The sequence below is a fragment of the Nyctereutes procyonoides genome, unplaced genomic scaffold, assembly GCF_905146905.1.
Source record: "Nyctereutes procyonoides isolate TBG_1078 unplaced genomic scaffold, NYPRO_anot_genome, whole genome shotgun sequence".
NCBI lineage: Eukaryota > Metazoa > Chordata > Mammalia > Carnivora > Canidae > Nyctereutes > Nyctereutes procyonoides.
The window spans coordinates 1383666-1409808 of NW_026575125.1; the positions used below are offsets into that span (position 1 = coordinate 1383666).

Consider the following 26143-nt stretch of genomic DNA (forward strand, 5'->3'; position numbering starts at 1 on the left):
AGGGAGGAAGTCCTCCCAGTGTCCTTTCTCTTTGCTTCTTCCACGTTCTGCGTGTGGGGGGGGGATGCGTCAGGGGCTGGAGGTGGACACAGGCAGGGACCCCACCTCCTGAGCAGGGAGGGGGCCGGTGCTCCCGCCCAACCCTGGGGGGTCCTTGGGGCGGTAGGCGGCCGGGTGTCCCAGCAGGGAGGAAGGAAAGTCTTGGCCTCTCCATGCCGCCCTGGGGTCTTTGGGGCGGTGGGGGGACCCCCATTCTCCAAGCGGGGAGCGGTCCCGTGCCCCCGCCAAGCCCTGTGGGGTCCTTGGGGGGCGGTGGGGAGCCCCCACTGTCCTAGCAGGGAGGACGGAATGTCTTGGCCTCTCCGGCCGCCCTGGGGTCTTTGGGGCGGTGGGGAGACCCGCACTCTCCAAGCGGGGAGGCGTCCCGTGCCCCCGCCCGGCCCTGTGGGGTCCTTGGGGGCGGTGGGGGGCCCCCGGTGTCCCAGCAGGGAGGAAGCAGAGTCTTGGCGACTCCGGGGCCGCCCTGGGGCCCCAGCGGGGAGGGGATCCCGTGCCGCCCCCGCGCCGCCCCGGGTAGCCGCGCCCCCGCGCTCGCCCCTCCCCCGAGGGGCCCCGCCCGGCGCCGTCCGGGGGCGGGGAAGCGCAGGCCGGGGCGGGGCCGCGGGACCCACAGCCCCCCCCGCCGGCCCCGCCCCGCGGGCACTCCCGCGGCCGCCGAGCGCTCGCCCCACTCCCGGGACGGTCCTGCGCGGCGCCGGGCGCACCATGGCTCGTCGGGCCGCCGTGGCGCTGCTGCTGCTCGGCCTGCTGGGCACCCTGCGGCCCGCCCGGGGTGAGCGTCTGGGGGCGCACGGGGGCGGGCGCGGGGCCCGGGGACCCGCTTCGGGACGCGCGCGGCGCCAGCGCTCGGCGGGGAGGGCCGCGGGGGCGCGCTGGGGGGGGCGGCGGGGGGCGCCCCGGGGACCCCCGGGCCCTCCCCACGGCGGCCGGGCGGCCGGGACGCGCCGTGCCCGCGGGCAGCCAACGCCCCGGGGACGCGGCCTAAACTCTCCTCCAACTTTTTCCTGGGCGGGTCTTTGCAAAGTCGCCAGCTCCGACAGCTGGCGGCGCTGGGGCCGCGCGTGGGCGCTGGTGCTAGTGAGCCCCGGGACCCGCGCGCGCTCCTCGGCGCCCCTGCACCGGCCCGGGTGCGCCCCCCGTCCCCCGGCGCCCCCCCCTCCGCGCGCCCCGGCTGGGTTGGAGCGCGCGCAGCCACGCCCTGCGCTCCCGGCCTAAATTTGGCCGAGGCTGTGCGGCCTGGCAGCGGGCAGCGGGGTGGGGGACTGGGGCAGCCGCGAGCGCCGGGCACGTTCTCGCAGGCGGGTGCCCGAGCCGGGGGCCGCGGGGGGGGGGGGGCTCGGTGCGCGCGTGGGGCACACCCGCGTCCTGAGCGGCCGCCCCCGGCACAGACCCCCCCGCCGAGGCGCAGGGGAGGCCCCCGCGTTGCGCACGCAGCGGCCGGGCCTGCTTCTGAGCCTTGCGCCTGGTCCACTCGCTGTCCTTTCTAAGTGGAAGTTGCCGTCCCGTTTGTCCCTCTCTCTCTCTGTCGGTCTCTCTGTCGTCTCTAAAGGAAAGCTCTGAGCTCTGATTGTGCGGGGCGTGGCAAGGCTCAAGCCTCCCCCGCCCCTGGGTTGGCTTCTGTCCCCCCCCCCCCGCTGACCCCCATGCACCCAGGCAGCCACCCACCCGCTGACTCAGGCCACACGGTGCGCTGCGCAGCGCGGGGGAGCTTCAGGACAGCTTTGCTGGGACCTGGACACATGGTGCCGCCGCGCACCCCGACGGGAGGCCCGGGTGGTGCTGGTCATGCTCCAGCTCTGGGGAACCTCTAGGTCAGGGCGGGGTGCGGGGTGGGGGGGAGGCCTGCACTTTGGCGCCCTTGGTTCCCTGGGTGTTGCGGGGAGGGTGTGTGGATGCGCAGGACGCCCCGCCCGCTGTGGTGGGTCTGGGGGGGAAGCATCCTGGAGCACTTCACAGCTGCTGGGGAGGGCGCGTGCCCCCCCCCCCCCCCCCCGCTGGCTCTGCGGTTTCCCTCTTTCCTCCTATATAAATACCCTTTATCCTTTGGCCCTGGCTGCATTTTATTTTACTGTATTACAACTTAATTAAATTAATTTTTTGGTCCCTGGTAAGGCGGTCTCGGTGCTGCTTTCTTTGCAATGCGCCTGCTCCAGGGCGTCTTCGCCAATCGGTCTGGGTGTCTGTTCCTGCGGTTTTCTTTGAGCACGTCCCCCCCACACACACTCGTGTGCTGGGGTTCCAGGGAAAAGCATCACAGATCTGGGGCAGCCCTATATCCTTGGGGGCCCCAGAAGTCATTTCGTGATTTTATATTATTATTATTATTATTTTAGAAAAAGCCGCAGCACGGTTATCCCGGAATTACCTGATTTCTATGCAGATTGTGCAACACGGGTGACATTGCTGGGGCCGGTGACATTGCTGGGGGCCGCGGGGTGAGGGCAGGAGGAGAGGGGAGCCAACCTCGTCCCCCCCAAAAACAGAGAGACATGGGAGGATGGAGCTTCAGTACGCGGTGATGCACACGCCGTCCGCTCACCCACCATCCTGGTGCTCCTGGGGGGCTGGGGGCCAGGAATGAGGCGCCCTAAGGATGCCAACGGGTTTCCATTAGGGAAGTGTGTTCTCGGTGCAATTCCGAGCACGCTTTCCTACAGAAATAGGTGTTTGGCTCGCTTTGCACGCTGCCCTCTGGAGCCTGGGGACAGACCTTGGCTTTTAACAGCCCGGAGGAGGAGCGCATTTCAAAGTCCTCGGGACCCAGGGCCCCCCCCCCCCCCCAGGCCGAGATTCCTGGCTCGCTTCTGAGATTCCCATAGGAATGGGAGGCGGGATCCAGAGGGAACGACCCAGAAGAGGCAATTTCACGTTTCACTTGGACATGCTTGGGGGCGTTTATTTTTTATTTATTTTTGGATTTTTATTTCTTGTTTATGTATTTTATTTATTTATTTTTTTGAGTTAGGACAGCTGGGGGCGGGCTGCCAGTGGCCTGTGGTAGCCGAGACAGGGACTCCGCTCAGCAGCCCGCAGCGCCCAGGCGTCTGCAGTGTCCTGGTGGCTCGGTCTCCGCCGCCTGGATGCCCGTTTCTGTCCTCCCTCCCTCCCTCCCTCCCTCCCTCCCACCGGCACAGGAAATGGGGTTCCTCGGTCCGCCTATTTGCCGGCAGGGGCCTGCCCTTTGGGCTCTGATAAAACTTTAATTGCACTTTGTTGGCCTCCGTGCTTGGGCTCTTTTCCCGTTCCCGGTGTACAAGGCTGGCGCCTCCTTTTATTATTATGTTTTATTTTTTTGCATGTCGAGCTATGCAAACACTTGACCTTGGTAGATATTTTCCCCCTTCATCTGGGTTGTCTCTTGGCCGCCTGGTCTCATTCAGGAATGGATGTGGCTCGGGGATCCGTGTGACCAATGCAACGTGAGCCGGTTTTCACGTGTGGAATCCGCGCTTTTGTCAGCAAACATCTTCCCCACTGGACACTGAGTAGCCCACGTGGGCGTCGCAGTGTTTCCACCTACTAAGCTTTTCCAACGCGCTGTGGCTTCTTTAAGGGGGAAAAGATTGGTACGTGTTTTATGACTTACACGGCCGGCAAGCCCCAAGACTCCTACAGAATTAATTCAGCATCCCAGGGGCGCCTGGCTGGCTCCGTTGGTTCAGCATCTGACTCTTGATCTGCAATCAGGGTGGGGGGGGGAGGGCTGAGTTTGAGATCCGACCCACAGAAGGCCTACCTAAAAAAAAATTGAATTAAAAATTAAAAAGTCATCATTTCGGCTCGAAGTGGGATTATTTGGATGCCCAGACGTGGGGGGAGTGCTTTTTAGGATGCCCGGCCTTTGTGGGGGTCGGAAAGACACACGGGGCACAAGACGTGTCCCTGCATCTGCATGTGCTTGGTTCAAACACTGGGGCATCCGTCCCAAGTGAATCCGCCGCATAGACGGCGCTGGGACGTCCTTTGATTCTTGCAAGGGATTTTTTTTAAAGGTCTCGGGACAACGCCTACCTCGAGTCAGGATTGCCACCAGGGAGCATGTTAAGTCCACGTGGAACAAGTGCCTGCCCACTCTTTCCTGCTGGTGGCATCCGTTGGGAAATCTGTGAGGGGGCAGGAAACGTGTCGTGGGTGGTGGTCACGAGGCGAGAAGCCTTCTCCCCACGGGGATGGGGGCGGCTTTGTGACAGAGGTACGAGGGGCAGGAAGCCCCACTGGGGGGCCATGGGCCAGGTTGGGAGGCCCGCCGCTTTGCTCTGGGCGCCTCGGGTGGCTCGCCACCCAACACGCGATGCCCTTCCCCGTGTGTGCGGGTGTGTTGGATGAGAGAAGGTCACTCTCCAAAGTTCCTGATCATACTGAGTGAATTCATAGGGGGACGGAGCACTTGTCTTTCTTTGTTGAGTTTCTTGTTTTTCGGTTGCCTGGTCGCTAGACCAGTTTGGGGAGATGGCACCTGGGAGTGTTTCAGCTTTGTCTCGGAATGACTCAGCCCTGCTATTATCCCTGGTGTGCTCACACTTGCTCGCTGGCTAGTGGGGTTATTAAAATCCCCTACGCAGGAAACCAGAGACTTCCTTTTTCCTGCACCCCTCCCCACCCCAACCTCCGAGGCAGAGAGGCAGATGGAGCCATCAAACCAGGGTATTTTCTCTGGTGGCACCTTGGGACCCACGGGGGGGGGGGAGGTTGGGGATGGGGGAATGGGGGGAGAGTTCCGTGTGTGGCCTGAGACATTCAAATGAAGAAAACTCCCTGGAGGTGAAAGCACCTGTGTGTTCCCGCCCAGGCCCTGCACAGTAAGCATCCCTGAGGCTTTTGTTTTTCCTCTGCGTCCAGGTGGGCTGGGCCAAGACACCACCCGCATTTGTGGCCCTGGAGGGCAGGCACCGGTGCTTCAACGCCCGTGCCAACCCAGAGCCCCTCCAAATCGTGTTCCTTTCTCTGCTTGGACATTTTGGATAGGTTCCCTCCGCTTTAGAGGTCTTGGATAGGTCTCGTCTATTTTGGGAGTTTTGGGTAGGCCCCCTCCATTTGGGAAGTTTTGCATAGGTTCCCTCCATTTTGCAAATTTTGGACAGGTCTCCTCTGTTTTGCAAGTTTTGGACAGGTCCCCACTGTTTTGCAAGTTTTGCATGGTTCCCCTCCGTTCTGCAAGTTTCGGGTAGGTCCCCTCTGCTTTGGACGTTCTGGATGGTCCCCTCTGTTTTCTAGAGGCGCCTTCACACCGCAGCGTATCAGGATCTGCGTGAGGGGCAACACAGTCACTCCAAGCAAGTGCTTTCTGAAATAGTGATTTTAAGTTCTCAAATGAACTGCCGTCCCTGAGAAGGGCGGCTGAAGTACCGGAGGAGAGGCTGCATTCCGATGCTTTGCAAGGCATTAGTCATCCCGAGACAATGCGGCCAGAGATTTCTGGCTGCTTCGGTTTGCTGCTGCATTTACCACAAGCTCTGAGTGCTGGTCTGCTGCTCCCTGGCAAGCGTAAGGGCTGCAGAACGGAGGATGCATCCATCTGCCGGGGTGCACCGTGGACCCGTGTTATGCATGGACAAAGAATAAACAGATTACGTTGTCTTGGGGGCAGAGGGTCTTGGAGGCAGGTCCATTTCGTCAGTATGAAGGAAGAACGTTGGTATTGCCAGTTTCCTTCTGAGGCTGTTAGCCTCTTCTCTTAGAGGAAGGTGTCGGTTCTGTGCTCAGCGTGAATGGAAACTGTGGTGTTTGCGCCAAACTCAGCACAGAGTGTAGCCCAGGGCACCCCAGCAGGAGGAAGGGAGATGGGAAGGGGAAGAGTCGGCTATGTGAGGCAGCACCACATGATGTGGCAGGAAAGGAACAACACGCTGGGGTCCCAGCTAGCGGGAGGTCATCGTGAACAGCTGACTCTTGCTCAGATCCAGGCTGGACGCTGCGTGAAAGATGAAGCCGTGGCCCCTTCCTCCTTCCTGCTGGGGAACTTGTGTAAGGACTTGTGGCCTGGCTGGAGAGAGGTAGCACTTGAAGGGTGAGATAGAGGATGGATTGACTGATGACTGATAGGTAGACGATAAGTGATAGAGATAGTACACTTGATGGGTGGATGGATGGATAGATTGATAATACATGCTGAGAGGTAGGTGATAGATGGAATAGATAGATGGTAGACGGATGGATGGGATGGATGGATGGATTCATAAATAGATGAATAGGCAACTAGTTAGGTAGATGGTTGGATGGATGGATAGTAGAATGGATAGGTAGGTACACAGGTAGATAGATGATATGGTGAATGGATGGGTGGATGGGTTGATGGATGGATGGATACATAGATGGAGAAATGGATGCATGCATAGATAGATATGATGGATAGATGGGTGGTACAGTGGATCGCTAGCCACCTAGATAGACAGATGGACGGATAGATATGATAGATGGATGTTTGGGTAGATGGATGGATGGATATAGATACATAGATGTAGGGATGGATGGATTCATAGATAGATGGACAGACAGATATGATGAGTGGAAAAGTGGATGGATGGATGATAGATAGGATGGATGGGTAGATGGATAGAGAGATAATAGATTGGAAGGATGGATGGATGGGTGAGTGGGTGGATGGATGATAGATATGAATGGGTGGATGGACGGATACATAGACAGGATGGATGGACAGACAGAGACTCAGGTGCTAGACACATAGCTGAGACAGATGCCCCAGCCTGTCCCAGATGGCCGCGAGGAGGTGGGCATGTCTCCTTGCTCTGAAAGCAGCCGGGTTCATCCCGGTGAGTCACGAGCATAGCACCAGGTGATGCGTGGGTCAGATTCTCTGCCTCCCGACGAGAGGGAGTTGGCCTGGAGTCGGGGAAGGGGTCGGGGAGCGGGCATGACAGAGAGGAGGATGAGCCTTAGCTGGGCACCCTGTGTCCTGCCATAGGACAGGAAGCTTCCCCGTCCACCTCCTGGGCTGCCAGTGTGCCCTCCCCTGAGGCCCCGGCCCTGACTGTCCCCAAGTTAGCCCTTAATCCAGGTCTATGTGGTTGCACCCGTGGTGTCTCCAGTGTTCTGTATCTGGAACTTCTCGTTATTTTGTCCTCGGCTTACGCCTCCTCCTTCATTCCTGTCTTTTTGATATGACCGTTTGCCCAGACTCTCAGAAGGGAGAGCCACCCTTCAGTCCTGCCAGCTCTGTCGCCCCCTATTCCATCCATTAGCAGATCCATTGATTTCATCTTCTGAGTCTCTTTTTTTTTTTTTGAGTCACGATGCATGCTCCTTTCTCTATTTCTGCCTTGTTTTCTTTTTTTTTTATTATTATTATTTTTTATTTTTTCTGCCTTGTTTTCTTTTTTCTTTCTCTCCTTTTTCTTTTTCTTCGTTCTTCCTTTTCTTTGTAATTTCTTTCCCTTCCCCTTCCCTTTTCTTTATTTCAAGACTCACACCCCTACCCCTGACATTTTTTCTCAGATAAATGAAACAGCCCTTAACTAGTGTCTTCCCTGGACTTAAATCAGGCACTTTTAGGACAGCTGTGGGGACTGCTCCTCACAATACTTCATGTTTTTTAACGCCCAAGATAAAATGCATAACGTTGTGGGGGAAACCGGTTATATTAAACCAATTATTGAGTATTCAGGTGAAGAAGATCCCGGGCTCAGGGCTGTTCATCCTCCCCCTGCTTGCCTCCTTCCTCTGCTCTCTGTCCTGCTGCCTGGGCGATGGCTGCCATTGCAGACCTGCTCAGGAGCCCTCAGTGGCCACTGGAGGCTTATATCCGAGTTCTGGGGCCTGGCCCCACAGCAGGGACCCCTGGGAGCTTGGAGAATTCACTCTTGCCCAGGCCTACCTGTGATGTCAGATTTATGTTGGATGCCCAGACCTGGGCCTTGGGGCCACTGGGCTCCGGCATTGGCACCTGCTTGGAGCTCTCCACGTGGGGCTGTGTAGACCACAGAGGGAGCTGCCTTGCTCAGTAATGTGGCTTGACGAGGAGACAGGAGATTGTTGTATCCTGTGGAACTGCACTGCACGTGGAACAGAACTCTGAATCCCAGTAGCCAACGCACCCAAGACCAGTCACTGAGGCTTCTTCACCTCCTCATGGATTCCATGCTCTGTCCACCCATCCCTCAGCTCATCCACTCACCATCCATCCCTCTGTGCATGCATTAATCCACCCACCCACCTATCCATCCATCTATCCATCCATCCATCCATCCACCCATCTGTCCATTAGTCCATCCATCCATCATTCCATCCATCCCTCCACCCATCTGTCCATTAGTCCATCCATCCACACATCCATCCATCCATCCATCCGTCCATCCATCCCTCCAACCAACTGTCCATTAGTCCATCCACCCATCCATCCATTCCTCCATCCATCCTTCCATCCCTCCCTCCACCCATCTGTCCATCCATCCACCCATCTACCCATCTGCCCATTAGTCCATCCATCCATCCATCCATCCATCCATCCATCCATCCATCCGTCTGTCCATCCATCCATCTAGCCATCGACCCATTTTCCACCTACCCACCCATCTATATGCCTACCTGTCCATCCATTAATTTATCTGTCCACCCATGCTTCATCTATCCTCCATCATTTATTCATAACTAACACCATTTTTTTTGTTTTATCTAGCTTTACGTGCCTGTCTACTCTCTATCCATCCACCCACTCTCGCATCTACGCACAAGCTCACTCACCCGTCCATCTGTGCGCTTATGCCCACACCCAGGCCCTGGCTCTCACGCATGCCTTCAGGCAGCATAGATTGAACTCCCGGTGGTATCTGAATTCTCTGCATGCTGTGTGCTGGGGGCCCGGGGAGGAGATACCTGGCCCCCATCCTCTCTTCTTTTTCTGGGCAGTAACAAGCAAGACATCCGTTCTGCTGCACTGTCATGAAGGGGAGCAGCAACCACTCTCCCCCAGGAGGTCAGAGAGGGCTCCTCACAGGTGGGACCTCCAAGGCCACTGAGTTTCCATGTATAGACAGACCTTCATAGCAGTGGAAGCCTGACAAAGTGGGGAGAGGACTTCTCAGGCTGGGGGTGTTGATTTTGTAAAGCAAAGCTAGACGTGTGAGTCCGTGGTTCGGTGTGTCCAGCAGGCATGACAGAGGGCTTCCCAGAGGAGGCAGCATTTTCCCCGGGGCTTTGAGGTATGAATAGGAGTTTTCCTGGCATGCAAAGAAGGGATTGGCGTGTATGGGCAAGTGGAGGATCCGAATGAGGACTGTAGGTGATCTCAGGGTGTGGTTCTCCCTCCAGACCCACAGAGTCCTGGCAGGCTTTGTTGGGGGTAGGGCTTAAAGGTTTGAGGAACACACAGCAACACGTGTTGGGTGTCACAGGAGTTCGGACAGGGCTTCCTCCATAGTGATGGATTCCACTCTTGTGAATTCGCCCGCCCGCTAACCTTTATTTGGAGCTCGCAAATGAGGACCCTCCGTGTTCGGGGACGAGTATCTGAGTCACCGCCCAGCTTCCGGGACGTCAACGAGCGTCCTCTCCATGGTCTGCGCAGCGCCACGTCTTTTGCATTTTTGTGCCCTGGGCTTGGCAGAGCCGAGGCATCAACAACAATGATCGGTGAGGTGTGATGAAGCCGGAACACGCAGAAAACCAGGCGCTGTGGTCGAGTCGCCGGTGGGCACCCGACCCAAGGCTGCGGGGTCCTTACCCCGTACGTCTCCGTACCCGTAGGAGCGACGGCGGAGCATCCGTGTGCAGCAATCCCGACAATGTGTAGAACGTGCCTTCCGAGACTGATGACAAGGCACAGCAATGAGTGAACGGAAGGTTCGGGTGTGTTTTGGGGTGTCAGGCACGGAGGGTCTCGGCATCCAGATGATGAGAAAAGCAGGTGCACAGGTGGCAGCCCCATGTATCAGGACTATGTTGGCACAGGCGCCACGGCCCAGCCCCCGGGGCTGTGAGGGTCCCCAAGACGATGAGCCAGGGGGTCCTGAGGCAGGTGCTTCTGTGCGGCCGGCGAGGTGACACGGCTGAGTGGCGCCGCGCGGGGTGCTCAGGGCCCCACGTGCCGCTCTCGGGGTGTCGCCCGTATCCGGTCGGCTTGGTCTTCATCGCTCACCGGCCAGCGGGCCGCCAACTGAGTCGTTGTGCAAGACGGTTCATGCGGTGTCGTGAATTCGAGTGTCTCTGGGAAGCTGGACTCAAAGATCTGTAGGGGCGGCGTGGGGGGCGCTGGGGAGACGCCGTGGGTTCAGCACCCGAGTGTTGCTTTCCGCCCGGGGGGTGGGCTGGCTCACGCTGTGGATGGAGCTGCCCGCTGCCCGCTGTCACCGCCGTCACCCACTCGTGCTGTTCTTCTGTCCACAGCGAATACTTGAGGACAGGTGGACGGGCAGGATGTGCGATGCCGCCACTGGGCAAGCGCCGAGGTGTTTCCGAAGCGATGTGCCCTTTGCTGCCCGGGGGACCGGGGTGTCCCCGAGGCGGGAAGGTCAAGTGATACCGCGTGCCGTTGGGGGGGCACAACGCCCTGCACCCTTGTGAGCTGCGGGGCTCACACGGGTGCGTGTCTGCGCTCCTGGTGCCTTCCCTGTGCCCAGGTGGTCACCCGGGAGGCCCCCCTCCCTGTAGGCGGCTCCACGGCCATCTGTGCACGCTCACCGACTGTGCACGCTCACCGACTGTGCACGCTCACCGACGCTGCTCCTCCCAGGAAATGCGCGAAAACCTGAGCAGCCCCCTCCCTGCGTCCTTGCTGTTGCTCCCGTCACCTTCCCTGACTTGGGTGTCTGTGTCTACATGGACGGGTGACGTCCGCAAATGACACGATTGGCGCTTTCTAGACTTTACGGTGAATATGTGTCGTGGAGTTTTGTCCTCCTTGTATTTCTGGAATTCATTTCTATTCACGTATTTATGTAATTAGTAAGCTCTGTGCAAATGATAACACGTCATCGTGTGCAACCAGCGTCTGTGCTTTATCAGAAATGATATTTTAATCCTATGACTTGTTTCTCACATGGTTTATGAGTTCCGTGTATAGGTTATAAGTTGCATAATTAGTGACTTTTAGAAACTGTTATAATTTGTTTCACTTGTATTCTGATTTTACTTCTATTACTTGTATTTCATTTCCTGTATTTATTTATAAATGTGTAAGTTCTGTGTATGATCATAAATAACCTGATTTACAGTTTCTATAATTCATCACCGATATATTTTATTCCTATTCAAATTTTATTTCTATGACTTATAATTTATCTATAGGATTTAGAAGACCTGTGTAAGGGATCCCTGGGTAGCGCAGCGGTTTGGCGCTTGCCTTTGGCCCAGGGCGCGATCCTGGAGACCCGGGATCGAATCCCACGTCGGGCTCCCGGTGCTTGGAGCCTGCTTCTCCCTCTGCCTATGTCTCTACGCCTCTCTCTCTCTCTCTCTGTGACTATCATAAATAAATAAATTAAAAAAAAAAAGGAGACCTGTGTAAGTTATATAATTAGCAATTTGTACAATTTATTTTAAAACATTATAACTCTTATAAAACATTACATACCTGATGTTTTCTGAATTCATATTATAAATATCCTGTACATCATAATCATATATAACATGTATAATACAATCTACATGTATGTCTATAATTCATTCCATATTTTACATAGAATATTATATTCTCTATATATGAAAAAATATTTATTCCAAATATAGATCTACCATTTATTCCATGTTCTTTTTTCTTTCTTTCTTATTTTATTTATTTATTTATCTATCAATTTATTTATTTATTTTTATTCTTTTTTTAATTCCATGTTCTATATAGAATTCTGTTCTGTATATATGAAGCAGACGTAATTTCTTCTGAATATACACCTATAGTTTATTTCTATTATTATTCACATAAGTTCCTCATATGAATCCTGTCATTTGTCATTTCTGTCATTTATTATTACGACTATCTCTGTCCTGCTTTGTGCTTGCAATGGTGCGCCGTCGTGATAGAATTTCAGAGACTCGACTCTGGCTGGGTTCGCGGGACGGAGCCTGGGGAGGATGGAGGTGCGGAGTGGGGGGGCGGGGGACTGGGGGGATGGGTATCCAGGGGGATGGAGATCTGGTGAGTGGACATCCAGGAGGGATGGAGATGCAGGGGGGATGGAGATCGGGGGGGGGGACGAGGGTTCAGGGGGGATGGGTATCCAGGGGGATGGGTATATAGGGGGATGGAGGTCGGGGGGGACAGGGGTTCAGGGGGGACAGGTATCTGGGGGGATGGAGATCGGGGGAGATGGGGGTTCAGAGGGAACAGGTATCTGGCGGGATGGAGATTGGGGAGATGGAGATTGGGAGGGATGGAGATTAGGGGTGACAGGTATCCAGGGGGGATGGAGATTTGGGGGATGGAGATTGGGAGGTATGGGGGTACAGGGGGGATGGATATCAGGGGGGATGGGGGTTCATGGGGGACAGGTATCCAGGGGGATGGAGATTGGGGGTATGGGGGTTCAGGGGGGATGGATATTCAGAGGGGATGGGTATTCAGGGGGGAAGGAGATTGGGGGAATGGGGATCCAGCATGCATGGGGATCCAGGAGGGGATGGAGATCAGGGGGGATGGGGGTTCAGGGGGGATGGAGATCGGGGGGATGGGTATCCGGGGGGAAGGAGATTGGGGGGGATGGGGATCCAGCATGCATGGGGACCCAGGAGGGGATGGAGATCAGGGGGGATGGGGGTTCAGGGGGGACAGGTATCCAGGAGGATGGAGATTGGGGGGAATGGGGGGTTCAGGGGGGATGGGTATCCAAGGGGGAAGAAGATTGAGGGTATGAGGATCCAGCAAGTATGAGGATCCATGGGGGATGGGGGTTCAGGGGAGACAGGGATCCAGGGGGGATAGGGACCCAGCAGGCTTGGGGGTCCAGAGGGGATGGGGGTTCAGGGGGAATGGAGATCAGGGGGGATGGGGATTCAGGAGAGACAGGGATCCAGGGGGGATGGAGATCCAGGCAGGGCTGCATCTGCAGTCCGGAGTACCCGCCCACACGCCCGCCCTGGGGGTTTTGGGGACGGCACGTGGCGCAGCCTGTGTCCCCGCATGACTGGGTGATAGACGGCGGGAGGGGCTGCTGGGGAGGTGGTGCCATCAGGGTGACTCATGTGTCCGCTCGGCCGGGGGGAGCCTCGCCCTGCGTGACTCACCGCTGAGTTCCCGTGAACATCTGCAGCTTGGAGGGCTGTTGGAGCCACGGGGCTGGACAGGCTTCCGCGCACAGGGGTCCACTCGCAGCCGGACCAGGGAGCTACGTGCCTTGCACACTGGACACAGGGCCCAGGCTCCGGGTCCGGGTGGTGGCAGACAAACTGGGTGGTTTGGTGCTGTTTTCTCTGGCTCTGTTGGCCCCAGGAGGCAGTGTGGGCAGCAGCGGGCACAGGGGAGCCCGGAGTCCCCTGACGTGGTCGCCCCTGATGTCACAGAGTCAGCAGTCTGGGCTTGCAACGGGTAGACCAGTTGTGTAGACGGATAGGTTGCATTCGGATAGAACTAGATTGGGAGGGCTTCCCGCTGGTCAGTGGTGCTGCCTGTCGGATCACTGGATTTCCCGACTGTCCCTGGGGGGTGTCAGCTGATGAGGATGTGGCGCATCCCTGGTGCAAACGTCGGCACAGCCTTGGAGCAACTGGCCTCCGGGTATCCGCACAACGGGCAGGGTGCGGGGAGATTTTGTAGGCTCGTGGGGAGCACGTGATGAGGGTGTGGCTTCGTGACCAGGACACAGGGGTCCCCAGGGGCACGGGGCAGGGAGCGTCCTGAGACATGGGGTCCAGGCTGCAGTGATGTCAGCTGAAGGCTTCAGGGTCTTGCACGGTGTCCTCGGCCCACAGCCACCTTGCAGGGGCGCCAGCCCCCAGGTCGGGCTGCAAGCCAAGCCCTTGCTGTGGGGCCGAGCGTGTCCTCCGGGGTCACGCAGGGGTTGGGGACGAGGCTGGGAAGGAGGGGGCCACTGACACTGCAGCCCTTGGCTGACCTGGGGGTCCTGGGAACAGTGGGCTCCATGGTTGCTTGTGGTGACTCGAGGGGGACGTTTTAGGGAGAGTGAGTCCCAGGTCAGTGGTAATGGTCAGCCCATGTGCCCATGCTTATGTGCGGTGCACACACACACACACGTGTTCAGTGCAGTACACACACGCGTGCTCACGTGCAGTGAACATGCATGCACATGTGCTCTCGTGCAGTGCGGTGTTCACATGTAGTACACATACACACGTGCTCACGTACAGTGCACACACAATGCTCACATGTAGCACACACACGTGCAGTGCACACACTGTTCACATGTAGCAGTACAGTGCACACACATGCTCATGTGCAGGGCACACACGTGTTCACGTGCAGCGCACACAGTGTTCACATGTACACATACATGCTCACATGCGGTGCACATGCATATATACGTGCTCATGTGCAGTGCACATACATAGTGTTCACACATAGTACACATACACGTGCTCAGTGGAGTGCACACATGTACTCACATGCAGTGCACACACATGCACATGTGTTCACGTGCAGTGCACATACATAGTGTTCACATGTACACATACGTTGGTGCTTACGTGCAGTGCACAGTGTTCACATGTACACACGTGCAGTGCATGTGCTCGTGCAGTGCACACACCGTGTTCAGGTGTGGCACACACAAACATGCTCGTGTGAAGTGCACATGTATGCACATGTGCTCAGTGCAGTGTACATACATACTGTTGGTAGGCAATGCACACAAACAGGCTCGTGCAGTGCACACACCCATATGCAGCAGTGCACACGTACATGCTCACTTGTAGTGCAAACGGATGCACGTGCATAGTGCAGACACATGCAGGGTTCACGTGCAGTGTGCACATATACAGGCATGCCCACGTGCAGTGCACGCACACACTCACACCCACGGCACATACAGAGTCCCACACACAGTGCACGCACATGTATATGCACATGCCCAGTGAGGTCTTTGGTGTTGGTAAACTCTCCACCTGCTGCCTCAGGGAAATGTGCCCCATGCACGTTCCTTCCTGAACACATGGAGGTGGCCCCCATGGCATGTTTGTGGGGTGTTGAATGTCTAGCACTCCCTGAGGTGGGGAAGCTGCCCCCTTGGGGTCTGGTCCTTTCGGCTACTGTCCGGCCTGCGGTCTCTGTCCTCGCCGCTGACCAGACAGCCCGTGCACACTCCTCCAAACGAATTTCCTGGGTCGTCTACTGGTTCTGCAGGAACCTGTGTTAGTTGTGTAGTCATGGAAGTCGATCATAAAAGGGGATTTTTCTGCTCGTGTGTCTTTTCCACCATGTATGGGAAATTGTTACTCATGATCTCAGAGCATCAGCTGTTGGCGAATGACGCTCCGGCAAAATCACCACGTTTTCCTACCGTCGTCACTGCTGCTAAACGTCCAGATCCTTCAGACGTGAACTAGCGTCTTACTTTCGCCGTCAACGTGAGCCTCTCGGATAGATGACGAGTTCTATTACACATTCTCTATATTTTAGAAAGCGTCATACGTTTTATTATATTTTTTATTTTTATTTTTTTATTTTTATTTTTTTTTTGCGTCATTTTAAAGAGCGACTCAATGCCGCACGCATCACGAAACCTAGGCCCTTTTCTGGGGTGTTTTCTTCTTGATTTTTACATTCTTACGTCCTCAATTTCTAACTGCACTCTTTGTCCTCGTAGGTCAAGATTTCGATTTGTCGGATGCCCTTGGCGGTGAGTCCTCTTTAAATTTAATATTTATTTATAAGATGGGAGGTGAACCGTTCCAGTCTTGACTTAAAACGGAGGATGAGTGTTTTGTCAGAACATGGTGTATCGACGCGTGTGCTGGAGTTAATGGAGTCACATGGCGAGGAAAATCCGGACGCTCCGGGTGGGAGATATTAACCCTCCTGGTGGGATCACCCCCACCCATGCTCTTGGTCTCAGTGAAAAGCGGGACCAACGTCCGCCTGCGCACCTGTCCATGGGGGTCCCGGCGGGCTCGGAATTCACGCTCCAACCACTGCCACCGCCTGAGCAATCAGGGAAAGTGGTGTTTTGGACGTTTGCCGACTCTACAAATTGCATGGAGCAATCTGAGCAATTCCTTGAGAGTTGGCACCGCTTCCCACCCGCAGGACTTGCTGATTCTGTGTCTTTTCTCTGCAGACAATGACAAGAAGCCCACGGCGCCCCCCAAGAAACCCAGCCCTGGTAAGAAGCACACGCAGGTGGCACGGACGGGAGAGATCCCGGCGGTGCGCGCCCTCCTGTTCGCCCCGAGTCGTAGACAAGCACAGAGACGAGCGGTTTCGGGGGCTCTGGACGCAGACTGGTTCCTACTGGACAGATGCTGTGACCTGGATCATAGAGTCGCATGACTTCTGTGCAACACAGGGCTGACGTGCCTCAGGGATGCTTTCGCGGGTCCCTTGTGCAGCACCTCTGTCTGCTTTCGCTCTGCTTTTGGATATTCGTTTCCTAGGGGAAGCGATTTTCGGGGCTGAGATGCCCGTAGAACCCGTGAGTGAACCCCATTGCCAACTGCGAGGACACAGCCACCAGTCCTTGTCCCGTGTCTTTCTCAGGAAAGCCAGGAATCTGGAATGGGGGGTCTGATCCGCTCCTGCTTAGCCACCCAGGCAAAAACTGATGCCCAAACCATGGACATCTATCACTGTTGGCTTTTTTAAAAAATTTGTTCTTAATTTAATAGGTTTTTTTCCATAACATTCTTGGCAGGCGGAGCGTGGAACTGCAGCTCAGCCCGCGGCGGGCATGGCGCCGTGGATTGGGACCTTCTGTTTTGTGGGTTTTGTTTTGCTCCGTTGCTCCTTTCAGGGACTTGACTCTCGTGTTGGGACTTGGGTCAGATACTCGGAGAAGTGTTTAGGGAGGCAGGGATGCAGGGTCTCCTCCATCTGTCTAGGGCCCCGAATCCTTTCCTGGGTGTTCACGGCCTGCTTCCCTTGCAGACGATGACGGGTTCAGTCTGGAGGACGCCCTCGGCGGCGGAGGAAACAGTAAGTACCTCGCGGAAGTCTCCTGGGTGGCTGAGCTGCTGGTGATCACCAGACTGTCATCATCCCCAAGAGCCTTGCACGTGTGGAGTAAGAGCTAGCGGCCACCACGCGCACGGAGGGAGTGGCGTCTTGTTGGCCGTGGTTGGCTTTCTGGCTTTTGCTTTTATTTAAAAAAAAAAACAAAAAAAAAAAACACAAAGAACCAGGCTTGTAGGCCTTGCAACCACTTATTAGGTCAATGGGAGCGCCCTTCCCCGCACGTGGGACCCGTGCCCTCTCCCACAAGGAGCCCGTCGCTCCCTTGGGTGTTGTTGCCGCCATCTTGAAATGCTCTGTGTGCTTTGAACGAGGGGCCCCGCGTTTTGGTTTGGAGCCGGGTCCCTCCAATTCTTGTCCAGACACCTGCTTTCGTTTCTGTCGGAAACGCGTGGGAGTATTAGAAAGGTTCCGTTTTCTCAAAGGTAAGTGTAAGTAGGGCAGCTGGGCCATGGCGCATAGAATGGGCAGTGGCCGTGTATGGCTTCCCGCCGATGTCTACTGTCTGCTGAACCATCTGTAGGCAAACTGATGCGGGTTTTTGGGTTTTTTGGCTTCATTTTTTGTTTTTCTGAGGGTCTTTTTTGCTGACTGCAAAGTACACATACATGCTAATGCTTGTGTTTTACCAATAGATGACCCAGTGCCGCCTAATCCACCCAAACCGAAGCCTAATCCCAACCCCAACCAGCCTGGATCCTCTGGTAAGACCCCGTACCCTGCGAGGTGTGCTGTGCGTGTCTCACACTACAGTGGTTTCCCCATCAGCCAAGAAGAGGTCATTTCAGATTAGCTTGGGCTTCATGGGGTGGGGGTGCGGGCACAAGGCCATGGTGGTTTTCCAGGAGCAGGAGACCAGTTTTCCAAACGATATTTCTGGTTAGGATTGGACCTTTTGGTTTCCTGCGGTCGACGTGCGAGGTTTCATGGACTCTTTCAAAAATGCGATGGAAGATTTTATTTTATTTTTTCAATTAAAAAGAATTTTTTTTTGATGGAGCGAGCATGCTTAGCACGGGGAGGGGTAGAGGAGAGGGAGCATCCCAAGCAGACTCCACGCTGAGCGCACAGCCCCACATGGGGCTGGATCCCACCACCTGGAGATCGTGACCTGCACCGAAATCCAGAGACGCCCAACCGCCTGAGCCACCCAGGCGCCCCTCAATGTATAGAATGGATTTGGAGAGAAGTATGAGGTCCTGGTTTCTCTCTAGAGAAGCTAGTGGATTTTCAGCCCTTTTTCCTTTTTTTGACACATCCTGATATACTTGGAATAATCTACCACCTGCTTTCTGAATTGAATGACTGTCAAGACTTCCAATTCTGAGTGCATTTCTTGCTCTGGGTTTGTTTGATTTTTAACACGGAAAAAATAACACATATTCTCCATGTTGTATACCACCGCCAGGATTTTGGTGGTTTGGGTCGCCAGTGTTTCAGGTGTAAATTTAAATGCCCCGAATTCTAAGTCCCAATGTCAATCTTTTGTTCGTATTGTCCTAATTTTGTTGTTTGTTTATTAAATTTCATAAGAATTTGTTCCACTCTTTTTGGGCGTTTTTATCGCGTGACTTTTAATGACGGTCATACTGTTGGAACACGCTTCATGTCGAAAATGTTAGTTTCTTCTGATGCTGGAGAATGATGATTCCCAAAGCAAACTTAAGACACCTTCTTTCTTAAGGATAAAGTTAAAATACATTTTGTTTCTTATTTTTAATTTTTAAGAGATTTTATTAGTCTATTCATGAGAGACACAGAGAGAGGCAGAGACACAGGCAGAGCGAGAAGCAGGCTCCCTGCAAGGAGCTCGATGCAGGACTCGATCCTGGGACCTCGGGGTCACGACCTGAGCCGAAGGCAGACACTCAACCACTGAGCCACCCAGGTGTCCCTGTTTCTTATTTTTTTTTTTTTACATTTTTATTTATTTATGATAGGCACACAGTGAGAGAGAGAGAGAGAGAGGCAGAGACTCAGGCAGAGGGAGAAGCAGGCTCCATGCACCGGGAGCCCGATATGGGATTCGATCCCGGGTCTCCAGGATCGCGCCCTGGGCCAAAGGCAGACGCCAAACCGCTGCACCACCCAGGGATCCCTGTTTCTTATTTTTTAATTTATTTTTATTTTTTTTATTTTTTGTTTCTTATTTTTTAAAAGAGATTCTGGAAGTCAAAATATTCAGGTCAGTGTGTGCTCTGGTTTTTGACCTTTTTTTCCTCCAAATTGTCCAAATTGTACCAGTTCACCCTGGTCCACCTGTTTGTGCAAACGGGCATCCCTCCTGCACACCATCACCGAGCCTGAAAACGGTTGCCAGACGTATCATGTGAAAAGCTGCATGGCCCCAGGCCCTTATTTTATGACTTTCTTTCTCAAATTAAGGAAAATAAATTCGGTGTCTCGGTTGGCCACGTATGGTTTCTCTTTTGTGGTTGCTTCTGTCCCCGGTTCTGGGTTACGTTTGAGGATAACCGGCCTCTCCTTCCTGATTGAGAAGCCTGCTTCATCCACTTGGAGATCCTATTTTCGTTCTTTTATTATGAAAACACCCCCCCCCCCATTTCAGCATTTCAGTATTTTTGACAGTGATTATTTTTATTTATTTAATTTTTGGCAAGTGAGTCTTTTAATGTGTGTGTATATGTGTGTGTTTTCCCCTGGGGTCTTTTATGCTTGAACAGCTTCCCCCGCTTCTTTGCGGCTCTTTGATTTTTCCTTTTAATTTAACAATCGCTTACTCATTGTCTGTCATCCTTCTCGGAAGAAACAAAACGCTGTCTTTATTCTCATTTGAATGCTTTCCAACAAGAAATCAATTTGGAGAGCACCGACTGTTTGCAAAATTGAGCTTTTTTTTTTTCTTTTTTTCTTTTGGATTCAGTTTTCTGTGCTTCTTTCATGTTGCTATTCCTATAAGCGTATTTCTGGATTTGCTCTTCCCTGTCTGTATTTGTGTCTGTGAACACATTGTAAGCCCTTTATTTTTCCTGCTTCTTTCTAGTGATACAGAAGTGAATTTCGTACATCTTTCCTCACTAGCCGCTGAACGACGAATCCTTCTTACCTGTTAATTATTTTACGTTCCTCGTTCAGCATTTATGAAAAGACTATGATATTATTTTTCATATACTTTTAATCAGATGTATCTGTATCTTTATATTTTTCTCTTTCCAGTTTTCTTGCATTTAAATCATTTTGCCTTGGCTAGAAGACCCATATTAAATTTCATCAAGTGCATGTCGTCATCAATGCCTATGAGCGATTTTTTTCTTTTAACTCGTGAATATGACAAAGTATATGGAAGGATGTCTCACTATAAAATACACCCTTCACTTGCTGGAATAAATCACACTGGGTCATGATAGGTTTTATTAAACTGACGGATTAAGTCTGACGTGTATCAGCTAACTACTGCTGCTTAATACACTATGCCTGAACCCAATGTAGTTTATTTTTTCTTTTTTTTTTTTCCAATGTAGTTTAAAATTTTTTAACTTGTTATGTCTTGGGGTGCCTGGGTGGCTCAGTCAGTTGAGCACCTGACTTTTGGTTTTAGCGGAAGTCAGGACCTCAGGGTTGTGACATCGAGCCCCACATGGGGCTCTGCGCTCAACATGGAGTCTGCTTGACTCCATTCTCTCTCCTTCCCCCACTGTGTCTCCCCCCCACCCCCCGCTCATGCTCTCTTTCTCAGTCTCTAAAATAAATAAATAAAGTATTTTTAAAAGTTTGTTTAGTATGTGTCACGAGTCTAGGCGAGCCTTGGTTGACCTTGGCATGGCTGTCCGGTGTCTGTGGTCAGCTGGTGGGTCTTCTGGGGTTGGCTTTTTTGGGTCATCTCAGCTGGGATGACTAAGGTCACCGTTATGTGTCTCCTTCACCCCGCTACCAGCTTTTAAATGAGTCCCTCTCAAGAGGCAAGAGCATCAACCCCAACAGAGGCTAATTTAAGATGCTGACCTGGCTCCCATTTTGCCGACTTAACCATTGTCCAGAGTAACTCACGTGGCTGAGTCCAGAATCGACAGGTGAAACTTAATATGGGTCTTCTAGCCAAGGCAAAATGATTCAAATACAAGAAAACTGGAAAGAAAAATATAAATGTAAAGATACATATAGATCTGATTTAAAAATCATTTGCAATCGACATGCCCCCAACTTGAGGAGAGTGAAGACTGAGGGCCCTTAGGGCATTGAATCTATACCAGACAGGTCCCTTGGACATTATTTTATTTTTTTCCACCCAAAAGACAGCTGTACGCTTTCCATTTCTTTTGGTATCTTTTTCAGGTTTTCTAGCAGAGTGTTCGGTAAGACTAATTTTAGGAGTTTTATTTATTTATTTTTATTTTTTATTCTTTTTTTTTTTAAATAATTTTTTTTTTTTTTATTTATGACACTCACAGAGAGAGAGAGAGAGGCAGAGACACAGTCAGAGGGAGAAGCAGGCTCCATGCACCGGGAGCCCGACGTGGGATTCGATCCCGCGTCTCCAGGATCGTGCCCTGGGCCAAAGGCAGGCGCCAAACCGCTGTGCCACCCAGGGATCCCTTTATTTTTTATTCTTAAAAAATATTTTATTTATTTACTCATGATAGAGACAGAGAGAGAGGCAGAGACACAGGCAGAGGGAGAAGCAGGCCCCACGCCGGGAGCTCGATGTGGGACTCGATCCCGGGACTCCAGGATGGCGCCCTGGGCCAAAGGCAGGGACTAAACCGCTGAGCCACCCAGGGATCCCCAATTTTAGCAGTTTTAAAGTAGAATTGGGAATTCAGTTGTCATTGTATATTTAAAAGATTTTTTTTTCTATAAAGTAGAGCCCCTCTTGGATTCCCCCTGCCACAGATCTGCTTTAGATTCCGATAGTGTTTTTCTTAGTTCTGAGACATCGAGACCCTCCCGAGAGCCCCAATATGGCAGATGATGCTGTGTTTTTATCTTCTAGGTGGCTTTTCAGATTCCGATCTCCTCGATGGAGCTTCAGATGGAGGTAAAGTTACTACTTCTTCTCTTTTCTCCCTATCACCCGCCTGCTGAACACAATGACATTAGGGTCTACACCCTTAGCCGTCAGCAAAGTTACAGTCAGCTGCTTGGAATTCGCTTCGGATCTCCAGCATTTGTAAATGCGTCAAGGGTGGGGACCGTAAGACCTGCCCCGGAGAGGCTGGTCCCTAGGAGCTGTGTTGATGGTTCAGTTACCCACCATGTCCATGGGGCTGGAGGTCAGCTGATGGAGCACTTCTCAGACATCTGAACTGCTGATCACCTGTTTGTTTTTTTCAGTGACTGTTGGGTGTCTCCAATGGCATGTTCTATTATTTAATGAACATAGAAATCAAAGCCCTGAGAATGAGCTCATGTGACCCTTGTTGGCAGCATTACAGTTCAAAAAGCAGATTTCCTAACTCTCTTTAAAATTTTAGGTTAGGGATCCCTGGGTGGCGCAGCGGTTTGGCGCCTGCCTTTGACCCAGGGCGCGATCCTGGAGACCCGGGATTGAATCCCACGTCGGGCTCCCGGTGCATGGAGCCTGCTTCTCCCTCTGCCTGTGTCTCTGCCTCTCTCTCTCTCTCTCTGTATGACTATCGTAAATAAATTAAAAAAAAACTAAAATCTTAGGTTAGGGGATCCCTGGGTGGTGCAGCGATTTGGTGCCTGCCTTTGGCCCAGGGCGCGATCCTGGAGACCCGGGATCGAATCCCACGTCGGGCTCCCGGTGCATGGAGCCTGCTTCTCCCTTTGCCTATGTCTCTGCCTCTCTCTCTCTCTCTCTCTGTGTGACTATCATAAATAAAAAAAAAAAAATCTTAGGTTAGACTAGGGTCCAAAGCTAGATATAATACATAGCATATAAGTCAATAAAAATATACACATAAGATAAATGTAATAACCTCTGTGTTTATGGAACTTAGAATATATTTATTTATTTATTATATTTACTTATAATTTGTCCTCATGTATATTGCAGTTGACCGTTGAACAAAACAGATTTGGTCTGCGTGGGTCCACTTACATGTGCATTTATTTCAATGAATGCAGTGTACTCCTGTCAATGTATTTTCCCTTCCTTATCATTTTCTTTTAAGATTTATATATTTATTCATGAGAGACACAGGCAGAGGGAGAAGCAGGCTCCCTGCGGGGAGCCCGATGTGGGCCTCGATCCTCAGATCCCTGACTCATGAAATGAGCTGAAAGCAGATGCTTAACTGCTGAGCCACCCAGGCTTCCCCCTTATGATTTTCTTTTTTTTTTTTAATTTTTATTTATTTATGATAGTCACAGAGAGAGAGAGAGAGAGAGAGAGAGGCAGAGACACAGGCAGAGGGAGAAGCAGGCTCCAGGCACCGGGAGCCCAATGTGGGATTCGATCCCGGGTCTCCAGGATCGCGCCCTGGGCCAAAGGCAGGCGCCAAACCGCTGCGCCACCCAGGGATCCCCCTTATGATTTTCTTACTGACGTTTTCTTTTCTCTAGCTTAATTTATTGTAAGAATACAGTAATACAGCGTATAACATATAGAACACATCATGTATATGTTATCAACTATTTATGTTATCAGGAAGCCTTGCAGTTTAGAGGCTCTTAGTAAGTAGTAAAGTCTTGGGAGGAATCAAAAGTTGGACTTTCGACTCTGTATGGTGTTGCCTCCCCTAATCCTCTTGTGTTGTTGAAGGGTCACTTGTATAGATCCTCAGAGTCAACAGGAATGTCCCTCGGATCACCTCATAGCCGTGGGCCGCGTCTCCATGGGTGGGTTCCAAGGCCCTGGATGGGATTCCTCCCGAGAGCAGTCAGGATCCCTGAGGCACCCAGGACTTACTGGGTCTCCTGCAGCCTACCGTGGGACGGGTGGTCTGACTCAGGAGCCGAGCCCCTCCGTCAGGTAAATGGGAACAAGTCCGATGATTATGTTTAGCAAAGCAGGGACTCAACAAAGGGAACAAAGGACTCTGTGACTTCCTTCACAACTCAAGGTCCCAGGAGTTGATCTTTGCTACGAGATTTCCTTTACCAAAAATCTTCCCAATGCAACTTGCTGCAAGCCTGTTTCTCCCTTGCAGGAGGCGGTGGCGGTGGTGGCGGCGGAAGCCAAAGGCCCGACGGGGAGGAGCAGGGTACGTACACGTGGTTTCTGATGCCTTGGGTTTCTTATATGCACTGTTGAGAAAAAGTGGAATGCAGTGGTCAGGACCAAACCTGTAGCATTGGCTCTGTCATCCTAAAGATGATGGCGCGAAGCATCAAAGTGCGATTGCTCTGTGCCAGGCCATGTCCCAAGCGCTCTGCTGGAGTATCTGGTTGACGTTCTTTAAGAGACTCAGCAAGGGAGTCTTGATGTGACCCACAGGTTACGTTGACTCATCTTCCCATAGTGCCCTAAGAAGGAATACCGTCTGTATTACCCTGGGTTGCCCAGAGAAACGGAACCATCGGGATCTATCTATAGATACACATAGGTATAGATGTACAGAAAGAGATTGATTATAAGGAATTGTCCTACATAACCATGAGGCTGAGAAGTCCCGTGATCTGCTGCCTGCAAGCTGGAGACCCAGGAGAGGCACTGGTGTGGTTCAGTCCCAGTACTTTGGACTGGAAACCAGAAGAGCCAGGAGTGCAAGTCTCCGCCCGAGTCTCAGATCCCAGGAACCAGGAGTGCCTGTGCACAAGGGCAGCCGAAGATGGATGTCCCATCTCTGCGTTCTGTTCTGTTCAGGCCCCCTATGGATTGGTCATTGCCCATCCTCACTGGTAAAGACCACCTGCTTCACGTAGTCTGTAGATACAAACATTTAGCTTTTCTGAGAACACCCCTACGGACGCATCCGGAAGGAATGTTTTTCTAGCCATGCGGACACCTCTTAGCCCAGTCAAGTAGACACAATTAACCACCACACCATCCTTGACCGACTCATGGAGCGGGACGTCTTGTGTACCCACCATGCCGAGAAATTGCTAGCTGTCAAGTCAACGTGGCACAGCTACACAGTAGCATGAGAGTTACTGATGGTGCATGGAAACTCCATCGTGGCGTAAATCAAACAAAAGTACCGAAGGGGGTCAGCGGCTTCCGCTTTCAGAAAATACTCACAGCCTCTGAGTAGTCCCAGGTGGGTACCACACACTGTGGGCTATGTTGCCTCGCCTCAGAGCTTCCACCTCAACCTGTTAGGGCCCCTGCATTGGCCATAGGGATCGGAGGAGGCCGGGTGTGTCGTCCACGGGAAACCAGTTTTGCATTGGAAGCGGTGCACGTAGTCAAATGAATTCCGATTCCAGATGTGACTTCCGGGGAGCAGTATGGCTGGCCCTTCGTATCATGCAAACGGATTGGATGTGGTGTTGGGAGTTGGACAAGGCTCAGGAGTGGGGTTTCTTCCACGGTCACCCTGTGACCCTATGTCTTGACTCTCAATCCCACCTTTTTCCCGTGGGCGGGGCCTCCAGCCACCTGCCCTGTGCCTGGTCTGCTGTCCACGAGTGTCCCCAGTCATGGTGCCGTGTGCTTCTTCCCACAGCTGACTCCCCTGGGGTAGTCCCTGGCATCATTGGGGCTGTCGTGGTGGCCGTGGCTGGAGCGATTTCTAGCTTTATCGCCTACCAGAAGAAAAAGTTGTGCTTCAAAGAAAACGGTAAGTTTTTTGGGGCTGCTTCCTTTCGTTTGTGCCTTACTAACTTGAAATCTGTGCTTTCTCAAAACTAAAACACACCAGAAGTCCGGTTGGCGTGAGACCTGTGTGAGGCTGTTGATAGTCCAAGAGATCGCTGAAATACTAGAACCAGACTTTGTAGCTTCCATTCCAGCGCCGCCCAGGTGGAGTTGTGTGGATTTTGCAAGTCACTAACCACCCCTGTCTTTGGGGTTTCCATCTATAAAGGGGAGATGATCGTCTGCACACCATAGGACTTTTGTGAGGATCCATAGGTTGAGTGTGAAAGTTTTGACAGGTTGGTTGAAGAAATGTTAGCTCATGGAAATGTTAATTCGTCCTTATTTATAATCTC

The 26143-nt window shown here is 52.8% G+C and overlaps 1 protein-coding gene across 2 annotated transcripts in view; it reads left to right on the top strand.

Moving 5' to 3' along the window:
- Nucleotides 1-682: 682 nt before the first annotated feature.
- Nucleotides 683-26143, top strand: part of CD99 (CD99 molecule (Xg blood group)) — a 34993-nt gene continuing 9532 nt past the window's right edge. For both annotated transcript variants that reach the window (XM_055337708.1, XM_055337709.1), the window contains exons 1-8: nucleotides 683-832; nucleotides 15765-15797; nucleotides 16236-16280; nucleotides 17042-17089; nucleotides 17761-17829; nucleotides 22077-22121; nucleotides 24199-24252; nucleotides 25657-25770. In XM_055337708.1, the coding sequence (XP_055193683.1) occupies nucleotides 766-832; nucleotides 15765-15797; nucleotides 16236-16280; nucleotides 17042-17089; nucleotides 17761-17829; nucleotides 22077-22121; nucleotides 24199-24252; nucleotides 25657-25770 (475 nt within the window). In that variant the 5' untranslated portion in view covers nucleotides 683-765. The remainder of the gene's footprint in view (nucleotides 833-15764; nucleotides 15798-16235; nucleotides 16281-17041; nucleotides 17090-17760; nucleotides 17830-22076; nucleotides 22122-24198; nucleotides 24253-25656; nucleotides 25771-26143) is intronic.